The sequence below is a fragment of the Gymnoscopelus braueri genome (assembly GCF_963280865.1).
Source record: "Gymnoscopelus braueri genome assembly, chromosome: 15".
Classification (NCBI taxonomy): Eukaryota; Metazoa; Chordata; class Actinopteri; order Myctophiformes; family Myctophidae; genus Gymnoscopelus; species Gymnoscopelus braueri.
The window spans coordinates 17,668,910-17,687,042 of NC_137620.1; the positions used below are offsets into that span (position 1 = coordinate 17,668,910).

At 40.9% G+C, this 18,133-nt stretch overlaps 2 protein-coding genes across 2 annotated transcripts; both read left to right on the forward strand.

Moving 5' to 3' along the window:
* Window positions 1-38: 38 nt before the first annotated feature.
* LOC308101396 (uncharacterized protein) lies at window positions 39-9,905 on the forward strand (the record flags this gene model as incomplete). The annotated part of the gene is made up of 8 exons (XM_080450819.1): window positions 39-132; window positions 2,487-2,771; window positions 3,344-3,624; window positions 4,105-4,338; window positions 5,602-5,710; window positions 7,061-7,159; window positions 7,580-7,813; window positions 9,867-9,905. The coding sequence occupies exons 1-8, from the start codon at window positions 94-96 to the stop codon at window positions 9,903-9,905; spliced, it is 1,320 nt and encodes a 439-aa protein (XP_080306945.1). The 5' UTR covers window positions 39-93.
* LOC308102395 (uncharacterized protein) lies at window positions 8,897-12,751 on the forward strand. Its single transcript, XM_080452090.1, has 3 exons — window positions 8,897-8,988; window positions 9,867-10,015; window positions 10,413-12,751. Exons 2-3 carry the CDS (start codon window positions 9,916-9,918, stop codon window positions 10,745-10,747), a joined length of 435 nt encoding a protein of 144 aa, XP_080308216.1. The 5' UTR covers window positions 8,897-8,988; window positions 9,867-9,915; the 3' UTR covers window positions 10,748-12,751.
* Window positions 12,752-18,133: the final 5,382 nt, after the last annotated feature.

Consider the following 18,133-nt stretch of genomic DNA (forward strand, 5'->3'; position numbering starts at 1 on the left):
ATGCTACACTGATTTCTCTCAGCACTTTCGTGTTCCCTGGTGGAAAACACCTAGAAAACACCAGCAGATCAGAATAAATCAACACAACGGCTGATGACTAGAGTTTATTCTCCAGCATCCAGAAAGCGACAGGTAATAAGCTGAACTAATCTGAATCCTGAGTCGTGACACACAAGAAGCAAAGGTAAATTAATTGGTATCTATATCACATCTATGATATATCATACTGATGTTAGCCTAACACAGGTGCATCGCACCTTTATAGAGATGTATATTTAATCTAATGTTATTCATAGTAATATTTGGCATTGTGAGGTGTGATTCATAACAATAATCTAATGTAATGGGATTCATAGTAATATCTGGCATTGTGAGATGTGATTCATGTAACAATAATCTAATGTGATTCATAGTAATATCTGGCATTGTGAGGTGTGATTCATAACAATAATCTAATGTGATTCATAGTAATACCTGGCATTGTAAGGGTGTTATTCATATAACAATCTAATGTGATTCATAGTCATATCTGGCATTGTGAGGTGTGATTGATTAATAATAGTAACCCATCTACTGTGATATGTGATTCATGATAATATGGTACTGTCAGATGGGATTCCCATTCACAAAAACCTATCTGGCACTTAGGCTGGACCAAGACCATCAGAGATTTCTTTGATCCAGTCTGACATTTGTGAGATAGATACACAATCACAATTATCGATAAAAGACATCTCACTCTGACAGTCTTGGTCCAAGAAGGCTATCATACCCTGTGAGGTGTGATTGATAATAATAACCTAGCCTGGGATCAAGACTATATGTATTTTATCGAGTCTGACTTTTACTTTCATATCTATATGCAAATGCCAAAATCGATATAATACATCTATGATGGTCTTGATCCAAGGCAAATATTATTCTCTATAGCACTGTGAGGTGTGATTCATAATAATAATATACCTACTGTATATCTGGCACTGTCAGGATGTGATTGATGATAACTAGCCAATGGGGGAGGACAAATGCTGAAACAAATAAACAAACAAACACTTGGGTGGTTAGCCTGGTGAATGTTACAGTATAACAGAAGTCAAGTGAATGTGGACAAGACACTGTCACACACATTTTGAGTAGCACAAATGTGGTGTGTGTGTGTGTTTGTGTGTGTTTGTGTTTGTCCTAACCAAATATGTAGTCGGGCAGAAACCGCTTGTCTCCATTTTTGTCTTTTTTTTCAAAACCAGCTAACTCCACCCCTCTTTGGTGGAGCAACGCAAAAGCAAAGCAACACCATTGGTTTCTACAGACCGTAAATGAAGCCGATTGTTCAGGAATTTCAAATCTTTCTATATCGCGTCATATCGCGTCATATCCTGCACAATGCAACCAGACCAATATTGGTATGAATGCTATTGGTTGTGTAGCTTCAGCTTGTCAATCAAATCGTCCTGCCCCTCCTAGAGCATATCCTACTTTATCGTAAATTTTTTAATACATTTGACCATAATTTACCAAAACGCATATCATGATGATTGAAAGAAGACTTTAAACTAGCGACTGGAAGCATTATAGTATTTATGACAATGTTTATTAAGGTAAGAAAATCAAGTCTAAAGTTCGTCAAAAACCCACCCACTTGCATTGAGAGAAATTCTTCCTGACACCAGCAGGGGTAAAACGACGAAACTACAGGCCATTCATATGATCTGTCACTTGAACTCGCTTCCTATATAGACTCTATATCAGAGCAGGAAGCTGCACCCTTGGGTTTGACACAAATCTTGTCCTGAAGGTCAATTCAATGTATCCCCTGAGCAAGCAGGCTATAGTGTGGTATACATTTCAGCACTTGCACAGGAGACCCGGGTTCGAATCCGGGGGAAGAACAGGAAAGTTACATAGTGCAGCTTTAAAATGGCACCCCTAACCCCTAGAGATGTACCAATACCATTGTCACCTTCCCAATACCGATTCCGATACCCATAACTTGCATATCGGTCGATACAGAGTACCGATATGATACCATTGTGTAAAAAAAAAGGATATCTAGGTCAGTGGTTCTCAAAGTGGGGTCCAGGGACCCTCAGAGTTGGGGGTTTTGAGGGTTTTTCCAAATGAACCCTTACAGGTCTGTAACACCGATAGTGTACAAATGGAACCAAATGGATCATTACAGGTCCATTTGGTTCCATTTGTGCACTCTCAGAGTTATGGGGGTCCATGAAAAAAAAAAAATCCATTAATAATAGTTAAAGTGCAGCTTACAGTTGGTAAAATAACAATGTAAATTGTACAGTAAGAATACAAAACAGTGCAAAATCCTGTCCAAAATATGTAAATGAAATCTCATCGTGATAAATGCCATAGAATCGGAATTCCATAGACTGGCATACTCGCCGACACCGATACCAGCATTTTGGGCAATATCGGCAACTTATCGGAACAACTCCACTAACACCCTTCCCTCTTCTTATCGCCACCAGTCTGAACGACCAACCCTCCCTCCCTCCCTACCTCTTCCCTCCCCTACCTTCCTGCCCAACATGGCCTCCGCCCTGCTGCCCGACCAGTCCAGCGTCCTGAAGGAGGAGCTGACCTGTCCGGTGTGCCTGGACCTGTACCGCGACCCCCACCTGCTGCCCTGCGGACACAACTTCTGCCTGGCCTGCCTGCGCCGCCTCAAGCGCCAGGCGGACCGCGGCCGCTTCCGCTGCCCCGAGTGCCGCGAGAGCCACCGCTCCACCATCTCCCTCCAGAAGAACTTCAAGGCAAGGAAGGCAACAGACCCTTTTTTTTTTTAACCCATTAAGACCTGAAGCCGATTCTAAAAATGTCTTCTAAATCACCAACAGTTTTCTGCAAAACCTTCTATATCAGTGGTTCTCAAACTTTTTCATGTCAAGGACCCCCAAAATTATATGTATTTGGCCGCGGACCCCCATCTCAAAACATGTTGTTCCAGGGACCCCCAGAAGCAAAGAGTTGAGTTAAAAATGTGCACAAATTGTCACGATTTTTAAAAAATAGCCAAAGTATAAAATAATGGTTAAAGTGGTTGCACAGATGCGTTCCCGGTTTGAATGGGTTAAACATGCTTAAGACCCACGTTTTCACTGTAGAAGACTCCTAGGTTCACTTGTTGTTTTGTGGGTTGTGTGTGTGTGTGTGTGTTTAGTTTCTATTCCCTCCTGTTGTGACTGACTGACAGTGTGACTGAGGTCTTGTTGTCCTAGTCTAGTCTTCTTTGTCTCTCACTTTTTTTTTTTGGGTGCACTACAAATCCCAAACCTGAGTTTGAGAACCACTGACTTATCTGACTGTTTCCCTATACCTTTTCAAGCTGGCCAACATCGCAGAGGATTACCGGAAGAGAGGCCGGGCGGCGGCGGCGGCGGTGGCGGCTGCGGCGGCCGCGGCGGCCGCTTCCTCCTCCGCCGGCAGCTCCACACACAGGGGGGGGCCCTCCTCCTCCTCGTCCCATTGGGTGCAGCAGCCGGTCAGGACTGTGTCGGTGGTGCTGTGTGACTACTGCTCTCCTCCAACAGCGGCTGAGGTCCCTCAGGGGGCCGAGGCACGGGAAGAAGAGGCCTCGGGAGGCGCCTCCTCCTCTTCCGGGGACGGGTAAGGTCCTGTCTTAAGTTCTGACATAATATGACATCGCCTGATCACAATTATTAATTATAATTATTTGCTGTTATTTTTCGCATTATCGTCAGAATCGTTTCCAGTCATCTGAATAAATTCATCTGTTGCGAAATAGTCGATTTACAAGCTTGTGGCGTGAGTTTGAAGATCGTCTATTTCAGTATTATTAGTATTATGATTTATTAAATGCATGGCCTGGCTATTGTACATTATTTATTTTTGTTATGTATACCAGTCATTGTCAGTAATTTCTTTGTATATTTAAAGTTATTTTTCATATCTACCCTGTGCAATTTCTCTTTACAAATCCATCTTAAAAATGCAAACAGAAATGTAATTTTGATTTATATGTTCCAAATGTTCAATGCCAAAACACGCTTAAATTGTTCATCGCAATCATTTGTATGACAATTAATCGCCAACAAAAATCCATGTCATGACCGTAACATCCCTTAGGGACGTGGTGACTCCAGGGGCCTCCGCTGACGCAGTGGCATCCGCATCCGGCGTGTCCGCTGAGTGTCCTCCGCTGGCGGTGAAGATGTGTCTGAAGTGCGAGGTGTCCATGTGCCAGGAACACGTCAAGCCTCACCTGGAGCTGCCGGCGTTCCGAGAACACGTGCTGACAGACCCCATGCACTCAGACGACTTCAGGAGGAGGAAGTGCCAGGATCATGATGAGATATACAGGTACTAGTCTCGCTTGGCCAGACTGTTGCCTCCCACAATTTTCAAATGCTTCGGTCATACAGTCTGGAGCAGTGTGGTTCCCAAACCTTTTAGCTCAAGACCCAAAATATATATTTTTTAATTAAGTAGCCTAGTGAAAATAGCAGATCTACAAGCTCACAAGCTCAACATTTTTTCCCTCTAGTTAATGGATTCATACATTTTGTTACATTGTTTTTAATGGAATACTTTTCAAAAATGTTTGAATTAGTTTTTAACTCATGAAAAACTGTGCATATTTGGTGATTTGTTTTGGAAATCTTTAGAAGAAATGATAATTAAAAACAAAATCTAGGAAACAAAAAATAAAAGGGTCCACGAGTCCCACATATGGGTCCCGACTCCCGACCCACTTTTTGTGAATTAGTGGTTAGCAGCACGGAAGCTCTGAAAATGATCAGAGTGTAGGAGCCAAAATATATATTTTGCTTGTGTTGATCTTATCTTTGTTTGTTTTTTCCCACGCTTTGTTTTGATGTCTCATTTCCTAATTGATTGATTAGCTCCTGCTGTGTGCCTGCTCATTATCTTTGGTTTATGTCAGCTGTGTGTCTCGGGCAAGGAGGCATTCAGTTAGTGGGGGGGGTCTTTTTTTCCCCCCTTCTATACCAAATCTCTGCACTGCAAATGGCTGATCTACGAACTGACAACATGTGGCGTTGTGAGCTGTTTTTTGCCGAATGTTCGCACCAGACACTAGCGCAAGGGTTCCCAAATGTTCAGGCCGTGACCCCACAAAATAATCATATTTGAACTGGGGACCCCCCACCCTGACAAACACTTGGAATTGTAAGTATTACATTTAGTTTGACTCGGTTCCACAGATAAATATCGTGAAAATAGCCGAACTACAAGCTCACAACGGCTCACACTGCGAGGCGTTGTGCGCTTGTAAAATGTTGGCCTCTTTCTTACGTAATATTTGACAACTTGGCCAATTTTGTATTGAAAAGTCCTTTAATTGTAACTTTAGAAATGTGCAGATACCCTGTATACACTTATACTGTGTGTTGGTTTGTTTACTGTTGAGTGAGAAAACAATGTTGCACATTAAGCTAATCATCTGGGGACCCCCAAAATATTTGTTTTGCCCCTGGGGTAATTTGGGAATCACTGCACTAGGGTTCAAGTGGTTAAAATGTTACTTTACTATTTATTTACTATTTAATAGTACATGGTAATGGTAAATCTGACAGTTAGTATTTGCTCTACTTGTCTCCACAGCTACTACTGTATGGATGAGAAGATGTTGGTGTGCAACGCCTGTGTCATCGAAGGTAGTCACAAAGAGCACACCATCAAGACCCTGAGGAACACCATGAAAGATCTCAAGGTACAAGCACACACGCACACACACACTCCATTCGTACACTCAGGCCCTTTTTCCACCAAAATAATTTTGGTTCTACAACTGGTTTCCGTTCTAGATTCTTGGACCGGTCGAAATGTCCATTTCACAGGGGGAAATTAAATAGTCAATGGCAGTTACAGTTTCCCTTTGCTTTTTTAAGGATGATTTTTCGTGTGCTTTTGCCATTGTTTATATCGCATCCGCATTGTCCCACCTGTAGAATAGTGACTCGCCCACTTTGGTTCCCAGTTCAGAGCAAGAAAAAATAAGGTTCCAGTTCTAAAGGAACTTTCAGGCTTCTGAAACAATTAATTTTCAGTGGAAACACACTGAACTGGTTAAAAATTTGTCAGGAAAAAACTAAGAACGGAACCGGTTCAACCCCGATGGAAAAGGGGTGTCCGAGTTATGGGGGTCCGAGGCCTAATGCTAATGTAAACTGCAGGTTCTTGAAATGTAAAAGTTTGAGAACCACTGTTCTCGCAAACTCTCATATTGTATGTTTCTGACTGAAATCATCATAGCAAAGTTCTGAAATGGGTAAACTGTAAGGCAGCACTGGATTATTTAGCCTTACTCATGGATTAAAAAGTTCTCAGTCGCCACGACTGATTTCAGTCATTTGGATTCCATAGAAGCCAGCATGTCTTCTATGGAAGCATGCTGCACAGCGAAAGTAGCCAATCTACAAGCTCTCAATGCATTGAGAGCTTGTAGATACTACTGCTCTGTTGTTCTCTGGGTCCATCAGGTGACCCACGTTGTCATTGTTTGGCTTTTACACAATGACCACTGATGCCTCTGGTATCTGCATGAATGGCTGGTGTGAATGACTAGTAACTGGAAACAATAACCTCCTCCGCCAAGCTCCGCACCAATGGGAAGACCGAGCAGTGGTGTAAAGTAACTAAATACATTTACTCAAGTACTGTACTCAAGTAAAGGCAAATATCGTACTTTTACTCCACTACAATTATTTGAAAACATAAGTTACTAGTTACTTTGTAGATTTAGATTATTATTACAAAACATACATTAATCACTTCAGCCCCTATATTCATTCCAGCCATTTGAAAATAGCCGTTCTACAAGCTCACAACGCGTCACATCAAAACAGCTTGCTGATCTGCAGTTTTCAAATATTCAAATAATAAAATACAGTTTAAGTGGTTAAACTGTTCCTCATTTTGCTAGGGACCCCCAAGAATCCTTGAGGGTATTCCTCAAGGACCCTTGGGGGTTCCCCAGCCCCCACTTTGAGAACCAATGATTCAGTCCATCCCTCTCTCTCTCGTCCTCTGCTTATTTTCATCTTCTCCCCTCCACCACCAGCAGGGGGCGCTGGATAAGCAGCTGAACAAAGTGGAGAGGAAGTACAATTGGGCAGAGAGGAAACTCCAGGAGCAGAAGGAGAAGGAAAGACAGTGCCGAGTAAGACCTCATTTATATATATTGTCTCTGTCGGGTGGAAACCTCATTATGTCCAAAACAGTTGCTTTTCAGGATTCAAATTCAAAAGTATCAAAAGTAGCAGATCTACATGCTCAAAATGCGTCGCTTTGCACCGTGTTTCGAGCTTGCGGAAGGTCTTTTTGTTTTATTCTTTTAGCATTATTGTGTACCACATTGTGTGCAAACTGTTGCTAAAGTGTTCAATCAATCAATCGAATCAATAAATGCTGCTCCCCCACATTTAGGGAAGAAAAGGGAAGAAAAATGTCCTGGCAACCCATAAAAATGGGTCCTAAGAATGAGTCCCGACCCATTGTTTGGGAACAGTGGGCTACATATTATCCATCAACAGAAGGAGCAGCCTTTTACTCTTTTGCGGTCCTCTTCCTATTTGTGTAGAAATTCAGGGTGGACGCGGAGGAGTGCGTGAACCGGCTGCGTGAGGAGATGCAGGTCATAGTGGACGGCTTCATCATCAGGCTCCACCACTGGACGCAGCTCCACTGCGACGCCGACCAGCCGGCCATCCTCAAGAACATCTCTCGCATCAGCCAGGACGAGGCGCGACTCCAGGAGGTCCGAGTCGGCATCGAGGGCCTCATGAGCGAGAACGACCCCTTTCGCTTCATTGAGGCAAGTAAAGAAATACAAACTTTTTGCCCGAATAACGATAATCGTTATTATCGTTTATCGTGATTAAAAAAACGCTCACAATAATCGTATCGTGGAGATTTCAATTTATTGTGAAATTGTCCTCAGTCATACACTAGGATGAATTGGCTTTTGTTGAGCTGCAAATTCAGCACCACTTAGCACATCAATTGCCAAGTATTAATTAATTAATTCATCAGCCACTGCCATCGTTTTTATTTTGACGACCCACAGAGACCCACGGAACCCACAATGTGAACACGGATGTAAACAAAAGCTGTCTGGGGGAGGACGAGGGTCTCTTCTATCTACCGGATAACATTTTTTTAACCGCGATCTTCTGGTCTTCAGTTATCACCAAAAACACAATTTGGGAAAAGAAATCCGAGATAAATGTATTTTTATAAATCATTGCAGTGGACCGGGTGATTTTTTTTTTTAAATGACGCCATTTCCGGGTCTATCCTTCTCTGGAAATCAAAGCAGCATTCATAGGTTGGCGAAGAGCGGCCTCTAGCGTAATCACTGAAAACACCATGATGGCGTAATATTACGTCAATGGCAGTCAAGCGTTGGATTTGAGATGACTTAATATTACGTCCATGGCAGTCAATGTGTTAAACCAGTCTATACTTGATAAAACAGACCCGTAAACAGACCATGGTACGCTCCTATTTCACACTACACAAATCGATTCGCCAAAAATAGCCGATCTACAAGCTCACAACGAACGTTCCCCCCAGAATAGGGATGTTGGGGATTCAAGTGTTTAATAAAAGTGGCAGTGACAGTAACCGTGATGTGTAATATTCAAGTGACAGTAACCGTGATGTGTAATTTTCCTATCGTCCCATCCCTAACTCCCTCTTCTTGTTCTGCTTTCCTGACAAACCAACAGCCAGCCATGTGCAGTTATTTCATGTTTTACAGGCCAAGTTCATTCAAATGAAATGCCAAGCTTTCATAAAAGATAACCTATACAGGGCTCTGAAATGAGCTGATTTGTTTAAATTGTACCTTGTTTTGTACCTTGTTTATTGACCATAGTGCATGCTTACTCTAAATATCTAAATTTAAATTGATGATTACTGCATGGAATCAATGAAGTCACACACGTCTCATGTATTCTTTTAGGCATACAAGACAACAGGAAAACAGTAAGTACTTTTATTTCTCTTCATGTCCATATTTTTCCAATAAAACATGAGTTTTGTCCGATTTTCCATATTCCATCCTGATTGGCTAAGATTGGATTCCAAAGTTTGCAGGATTGGTTAGTTTTGAACAAAATGCCTCAAATCATGAACGCAGCATGCGATTTCCGTGAATGTTTCACGCACATTCCCACTAGGCCGAGGAAGAAATGCCACTTGAAGATTTTCAAATCAGCCTCATGGTGGCGCTACAACAGGCCGATTCGCGTTTTTACCTATAACTGTACCGATCTACTGTAAGTGAAACTTTCCATGCACACTCCCTATAGTGTCAAAACCTCACATCTGCCTTTTAGAGCGCCACCAGGAGGCTGACTTTTGTAAAACACATTTTTGGATATTACTCCTTCAGATTCTGTCAAAAAATCACGCACATCGGTACACAATATCTCTATAGTCATGTGATCAAGAATGATGTGTCCGATATTTCATATTCCATCCTAATTGACATTGGCTTCCAAAGTTAGCAGGATAGGTCTGTTTTGAACAAAATGCCTCAAATCATGAACGCAGCGTGCGATTGCCGTGAAAGGCCTAAGAAGAAATGGCACCCTTTTCACATTGGCCTTTTATAGCACCACCAGGAGGCCACAATAACCTACCTGACCTGGCTCCGAGGAGCACTTTTTCTAGTTTACACGTAGTGTCGAAAAACGAAAAATACAGACAGCCTAAAGCCAAAAAAAATACAGGTCTTCAAGCTCGCAACCTAAAGCTGCAATTTATTTCAGCTTCAGGCTTATGGTTAAAAATGGCACCATTTTTTTTTAAAAACATGCCATTCATAAATTGCGATTGCGTGTGTGTGTGTCCATCCTCAGGTGCCGCCGACAGCTACGAAAGTCCTTGTTCTACCCTGAATACATTAACATGGAGACAGATGTTCTGGGAGTCCAGATGGAAGAGGAGATGAGAAAACTACTGGAAACGGAGCTCCACTCTCCCATAATTGCTGCAATCGATACATTGTGTAAGAAGACAAATATTTTTAAAATTCCATTAGGGCTGCAACTATCGGATTATGTCCTTTGACTCCTTTCATAAAAGAAAATCCTTATATTAAGACTTTTTTAAGCCTGGAATCAAACTGGCCAGACTCCTGGTGAATCATGACGATAGAATACTGGATTTTTGTCATTAAAATAATAGGAAAATGCAAAAAAAGAAGACTACATATTTTAAGAATGAAGGAACTACTTCTCCCATAAGTCTTTGCACCTTTTTTTACTAAAGGAGACTTAGCATCCACCCGGTCATCAAATTATTGGCTCAGGAATGTGACGAAAAATAAAAATAATCTCCATGAATTCAAGGCTTCATTTTGAGTGAACTACTCCTTTTAAAGTGATTTTTTATAATTTTTTAAGGTAATTTCCCAGTGCTGGAGGAGGAAGAGGAGCAAGAGGAGAATGAGGAAGAGGCCACAGAGGAGGAGGAGGAGGAGGAAGACGACGATGACCTGGACGACAGCAGCGAGGAGGAGGAAGACATGAGGAGCGACGCAGAGGACGACGAAGAGGAGGTGGCAGAGGAGGAAGAGGAGGAGGAGGAGGAAGGACAGGACCAGAGCGAGTCCGCCGACGACGTCTACAGCCCCGAGGGCGAGGAGGAGGAGGAGGAAGAGGAGGATGATGAAGAAGGTGAAGAGGAAGAGGAGGATGAAGTGATAATGCCAGCTAGCGTTCGTGTTTCCAGACCGTAGCGCTTTTTGTATTTGTTTTTCGGCACGTTTTTTTTTCTGCGACTCCCTGACTAATCGATGATATAATCGCTTGTGTCGATATTAGGGCTGGGCAATAACGGACAAAATCAAATATAATATTTTTGACCAAATACCTATATATTGTGATGATAGTACCATATAGTGACATTGTATTATTTTTTTTCAAATCTACAAGCTCAAAACATGATGTGTTGTGAGCTTGTAGGTCAGCTATTTTTGCTGTTTTTGACAATTTGACAAAGTACTTGACAATTAAGTACTTGACAATTTGACAAAGTACTTGACAAATTGGCTCAAGTGACATAACACTTATGCCATATCACGTTATTGCAACATCGAAAAATCCCAGATTATATCTAGTCTTATATGGTATAAATATATTGCCCAGCCCTATCATATCGTATAATACTGGAATGTTGCATAATATAAAGCTAATGAAAACAGCCATTGCCACTTTTTCTTTTTTTTTCTTCTCTCAAAACCTCCAACATGCATTTGTATAGATTATTTAATTCACGGGAGCCAAAACACATTTTGCACAGACGGCACTATCCAGTGTGAACCTCTTAATTAATGTATGATACTGCTGTGTATTATGGTGCTGTATTACTGCTGTATATGGTGTGTTTTGTATTGGGCAATATTTGCTTGACAAGAATGTTTGATTGAAGAGGGTGCAGTGAACTTTGTTTTTCCCAGAGGGACTGAAATGCCTCAAGGTGAATTTTGACGGTGCTGGACTGTTGCTGCATTCACATGCCGGAATTATAGACGCCTCACTTTTTTTTACTGCATGCTTGACTGCTTCCAAACCGCTGTAACCCATTAAGGCCTGAAGGCGATAAAAACAAAAATGTCAAAATTGTTCTGAAAAACCTATGTTGCTATATATCGTTGCTGTCGGGCAGAAACCTTGTACCTTGTATAAAAAAAACTGCCGACCTACAAGCTCATAGCTTGTAATGTCGGCCTGTTTTTGGCACACAATGCTGTCGTGCGACAAAGCATAGACGAGGCATTACTCTTTAGCCAAGGGGAAAAAAATATTTATTGAGGGATACCAGGGTTTTGTTTACAATGTTCACGTACAATCCCCAGATTTGTTGTAATATCCCCTTTTGAGGGGCGTTATAATAATCCACGTAGTTTTCCTATAAGTTTGATTTCAATACGACCAGCACCTTGATAATCTCATGGTGCACACATAAAGTGGTGCTTTTTCCTAAAACGTGACTCGTAGAGAAGAGGGGACTCTGTACAAATGAATGTTCTGGTAGGATAAAACAGGAACCACAGGTTGATGTACATGGCCTGTCTGATGTACAGTACATGGCCCTTTAACATGGCCTTGTTGGCCATGTTAAATGGTTCACTCAAGGTTTGATTCTATTGTATACATGTAGTTGCACACTGCAAACCAAAGACTTAAACATGTGTGCACCGCACACTATATGTATATATTGGTAAAGGTAGAGTACCAGACATAATGTAAAAAAGTTGCTCTGAATTTTCTGTATGTTAATAGTTCAATTGCAGCTTATACAATGTAACTCTGTTGTGCTAAAAAGAAAACCTATTGCATTTGTAAAAGTCCAACATAGGCAGATTTTGAAGCTGAATCCTATCTTTGGCAATTTGTTGTGTCTAGACGACACAGGGAAATGTTCTCCAGCTAAGGTACAACAATTGTTTCGACGCGTACACGTCAATACGTAGGGTAACAGGTTTCCCAGCATTGGGAAGATGTTCATGTCCTCAGAATGAATGATAGAATTCTGGTTTAAAAATCTGCGGAGTTGCCCTTTAACTTATGTCTTTTGATGTGTTTCTATGCAGAGTTACTAAAATATTCTGTAAATGTAAATTTTTAGGTGAGGTGGTGGGAAGTTTGCACTTTATTACACATAATATTCTATGATGTTTAGATTAAAATATTTGAATGTAAAAAAAGAAAGTGCTCTCAGTGATGAATTGTGTGATTTTTGAGAGGCCAAATTTTGAATAAAGGCTGTTGTGTTCAAATAATGTGTATTATGTCCTTGGTCCAGTCCTTAAAATATGAAAAAAGAACCTACAGTTTACACAGTATAACAACTACCAGTTCAAATTTACCTTATATAGTACACAAAAAAAGTTTAAATGATGTTTCACATAAAACCAAATCAGAGTGTAAGCATTGAAATAAATGGAATAAGTCAACTGTAAAAGCAGGAGTAACTTTGTGGCGTCATAAAAACCCTTTGGATTTTAAGAGCAGCTTGCATCCTTAGTGTTGCATTACTGCCACCTTCTGGACTTATTTAACTCCTACAATGTCCAATGATGTTTCTCAGATTTCCCCCACCCCATTGACCCATAGACTGTTAAAAATGAAACCAGCTCCTGTTAGTCCAAGCTCTTACATTACCTCCCAAGGCCTTTTTTAAACATTGGACAACGGCTCCTAGTAAAAGGGATATTTCACTGTTATGACCCTGGCCTAGGGGGACCAGGGAACACAACAAAAATACAGGGGAGACGCAGTTTACAAAGAAATAGTGTCTATTTAAGTAATCAAAATGAATGAACAAATCATGAATTAACAGATGAGGTGTGGAAATCAGTAACGTCAGTAGTGTAATGCGTGTATGGATGAGTGGATTATGTAGTGTGTGTGAGTGTTGCATGTGTGAACATAAATGTGGGAGAAAGAGGTGTAGCTTGAATGAGGAGCAAAAGCAAATGAACTGAAGGAGAGTAAGAGGACTGGGGAGGCAGGCTTTTATAGGGCGTGGACACCCGGGCCCAGGTGCACGCCAATTTGGCTGATTGCCAACATCTCACTGCTCCCCAAGTCCTATAGGAACCAATGAGAAACACAACTGAATACAAAGCAACAAAACCACAACCATATAACCTAAGAGTGACATCACATTATCATACTATACTACAATACAGGGAACCGTCACACCCCCCCCCATAAAGACGGGGTCCCTAAGGGATCACCGGTATCCAAGTTACTTTAAATATACTACCCATCTACTATACCAAACCTCTACTCCAATGGCCGCCCGCACCCTGTCACAGACCTCCACCCCAGCAACCGGATCCAAGGAAGCATTTAAGGGGTGAAAGACAGAGGCAAGAGGAGGACCTACGGAGATAGTCAAGACCTCAGTCATGAGGAGCCCGTGATAACGCATCGGCCACCACGTTCTCCGTCCCTTTAACATGACGGATGTCCAGGGTATAGGACTGCAGGAACAGTGACCACCTTATCAATCTCTGGTTTGGACACTGCAGAGAATTCAGAAAAGTCAGGGGGTTATGGTCAGTATATATAACAACGGGGGTACTACCGCCCACATAAACGTCAAAATGTTGTAAAGCTAAAATCAAAGCCAATCCTTCCTTTTCTATGACTGAGTAATTTAGCTGGTAAGAGTTGAATTTCTTGGAATAAAAGCTAACAGGCTTATCTATTCCTAGATTGTCCTCCTGCATCAGTACGGCCCCTGACTGGCATCAGGCAAAGTCTGTGACTGTGACAGTCGGCATACTTGATGATGGAGCTGTGCATGGCTATGCAGTCAGGTGTGTATACAGGGAGTAAAGGAGAGGGCTCAACACGCACACCTGAGGGTCTCCTCTGCTGAGATGAGAGTCCAGGGGGGGGGGGGGTAGTCATTCAGCCATGTCATCTTGGAGTGCTTGCATGGTGATGTGTGCAATGGTGGACATTTTGTAGCCTGCAGGGACCACAGGCTGGGAGAGGTAGAGAGGTTGAAAAGACCAAGACAGCAAACGGTTGACTATTTGCTCCACATATTGTTTAATATGTATGTTTTTATATTGCAGTGTTATAGTCCAATCCCTGTGGTAAACTGCAGGGCATCTGGAGGTGTGGCTTAGAGGGGAAAGGTCACCCAATATGCATAATTTCATATTTACTGGTAATATGTCTACGGATTGGATTCAGACTGGTGGCTTGTACAACCAACTAAATATCTTATTTCACGCATCTCTATGTAACGCCCAGGGTTTAAACCCGGGTCTCCCTCACAGAAAGCCAACATCTTAACCACTAAGCCAAAGGTTTGCAGACAAATACACAATAACGTCCTGTATTTAAATGCATATCGTTGCTGTCGGGTGGACAGCCTCTCTTTTCCCGGTGTTTCGCCCAGGTGGACGTGGTTTAAGGTTAGGTTTAGACATAGTTTCTGTGAGGTTAAAGGTTAGGTTTAGACATAGTTTCTGTGAGGTTAAAGGTTAGGTTTAGACATAGTTTCTGTGAGGTTAAAGGTTAGGTTTAGACATAGTTTCTGTGAGGTTAAAGGTTAGGTTTAGACATAGTTTCTGTGAGGTTAAAGGTTAGGTTTAGACATAGTTTCTGTGAGGTTAAAGGTTAGGTTTAGACATAGTTTCTGTGAGGTTAAAGGTTAGGTTTAGACATAGTTTCTGTGAGGTTAAAGGTTAGGTTTAGACATAGTTTCTGTGAGGTTAAAGGTTAGGTTTAGACATAGTTTCTGTGAGGTTAAAGGTTAGGTTTAGACATAGTTTCTGTGAGGTTAAAGGTTAGGTTTAGGCATAGTTTCTGTGAGGTTAAAGGTTAGGTTTAGGTATAGTTTCTGTGAGGTTAAAGGTTAGGTTTAGACTAGGCTACACATATATGGATCTTTTTCTAAACGCAATTTTTTTGTGTGCGTTTGGGCCTTTCATCCACACGCAAACTGTGTTTTTGGCCACTAAAACGGATATTTTTGTAAACAGATAAATAAGTGAAGGTTTTCCAAAACATGCGTTTCAGTGGATATGTGTGCACATGATGACGTCATGTCGCATTCGCACATGGTCATTATAATAATAAATAATACATAAACACCGGACCGCTCATGGTCATTATAATTATAATAATAAATGAAGAGAGAGAGCAAACACCTATGTCTATGAAACAAGGCACGCTCATTTATGGCAAAATAATGTCATAATTAATAATAAGACAGTGGTGGAAAAAGTAGCTCATTCACTCATTCCCTGCGCCGAGTAGCGCACACGGTGCGCAAACGGATTGAATGCGGGGTCTGTCGTCCTAAAACACAATCGCCCCAGGTCAAAATCCAGCGACCATGGAGCGGCCGCGGGTGGCCCGCTCAAAGTGTGCGTGCAGGGCGGGGTGTTTTGGGACGACCGTTCTGGCTGCCCATGGAATTAATTGATGAAGTAAAACTCATTTGTTTGCGCTGCAGCTGCGCCCTAATAATGTTGTTTTCGTTTATTTTTGATCACGTATGCTATTAAAATAATGCAGCTATTGCAGTATTGGGCATTAACATGTGATTAAAATGTATATGTATTTGGCCCCTCATATATAAAATAAATGTAAATATGAAATCTGATATAAAATTTAAACTTGCACCTGATCAATGAGTTTCTGCGTTTAAGAGTTTGTCATGTGGCCAGGGATTCTTTTTGGAGGACTAAAATATCCGTTTAGAAAAATATCCATATACGTGTAGCCTAGGCCATAGTTTCTGTGAGGTTAAAGGTTAGGTCTAGACATAGTTTCTGCGAGGTTAAAGGTTAGGTTTAGGCATAGTTTCTGTGAGGTTAAAGGTTAGGTTTAGGTATAGTTTATGTGAGGTTAAAGGTTAGGGTTAGGCATAGTTTCTGTGAGGTTAAAGGTTAGGTTTAGGCGCCACCTGGGCGACAAACCAAAGAAATAGGTACTCCCGTCGGGTGGAAACCTTGTATGTCCAAAACTGTTAATTTTTTATTGTATATAGAAATAGTACAAATTACAATATACATTTTATTCTTAATATCAATGTATTGGTGTATTTTAGAACATAGAATTTAGAACATAAAATAATGGGTCCCATGAGTCCCTTCCTAGAAATGTAGTGGAGTCAAAAGGACAACATTTCTATTTGACATAAAGTGAATGGAAGTCATATGGTTTATAAAAAAACAACCAAATAATACAAATGTTTTACTTAAAGGAGGAGTTCACCCAAAAAATTACTTATTTTCTATCAATTACACACCCCATGAAGCCTTGATATCATGGATTTATTTTTGTTTTTGTGGCATTCCTAAGACAATAATTTGATGACCGTGTGTATTTCCGGTAGGAGACACAAATAATCTACTTTGTGTCTCCTACCGGATACATTAGCCGGTAGGAGACGGGAATCAAATTATTAGCTTAGGAATGCGACAAAAAAAATAGGGTGTGCAATTGATAGAAAATAAGTCAGTTGGGTGAACTCCTCCTTTAAGTACAGTAAATGTACTTAGTTACTGCCCACCACTGGTAGTGGTAACACTTTATATTAATCATTTAAAGCAGTGATTCTCAACCTGTGGGGTGGTCCCAGGGGGGTCTCCAAATTATTTAGTTTTTGTTTTGTGTAGGGGGGGGATTAGCTTAATGTACAACTACGTTTTTTCAATCAACAGTAAACAAAACAACATGTATACAATATAAGTGTATACTGGGTATTCTGCACATTTATAAAGTGACACTTTAAGGATCTTGAAGACCTTTTTAATAATGCAAAACATATATAAGACTATTATTGTGTCAAAAGTGATCAACAGACTATTCTATAAAAACTGGTCAAACTGTGAAATATTACCTGAAAAAGAGGCCAACATTGTGAAAATAGCTGATCTAATGCGAGGCGTTGTGAGCATGTAGATCAGATATTTTCACAATATTTGTCTGTGGAACTGAGTCAAACTAAATGTAATGCCAATTCCAAGAGCTTGTCAGGGTGGGGGTCCCCAGTCCAAATATATATATATCTTTTTTGGGGGGGTCGTGGCCTGAAAAGGTTGAGAACTACTTATTACAATACAACTTATGTTCATATTATTGGTCCTCACTCATGCTCATTATAAGAAGCTTCTATTTTCACTATGTGTGACATGATCAAAGGGACGCCATGTTCAAAGTGGTTAAGGTCCTTGTAAAAAGCATTAACTAATAGGTTATAGTGTCCTTATATGGTGAAGTATTGTGAACAGAAACATGTGGGTGTGTTAGTGTGCAATATTCTACACATAATGTGCAAGTTTGATTAATAAACACACTGGTTTCACTGTTTCCATTGAACATGAAGTGTGTCAATACTCTGTTAAGAAGTATGATAACAGAGGAAAAATAACATCTCTTCAGATTTTCTATTCTTCATAGGACAAAAATAAAACTCAAATATGAATGTAAATATGAATTTACATTTGTATTCTTTACTTCTCAACCTGCATACAGGGTGTAGCCCTAGTAGGCTACTGCAGGTGTAATGCAAGCTTACAACACGCCACAATGCGTTGTGTTGTGAGCTTGTAGATATGCTATTTTCAATACATATTAGAGAAAAC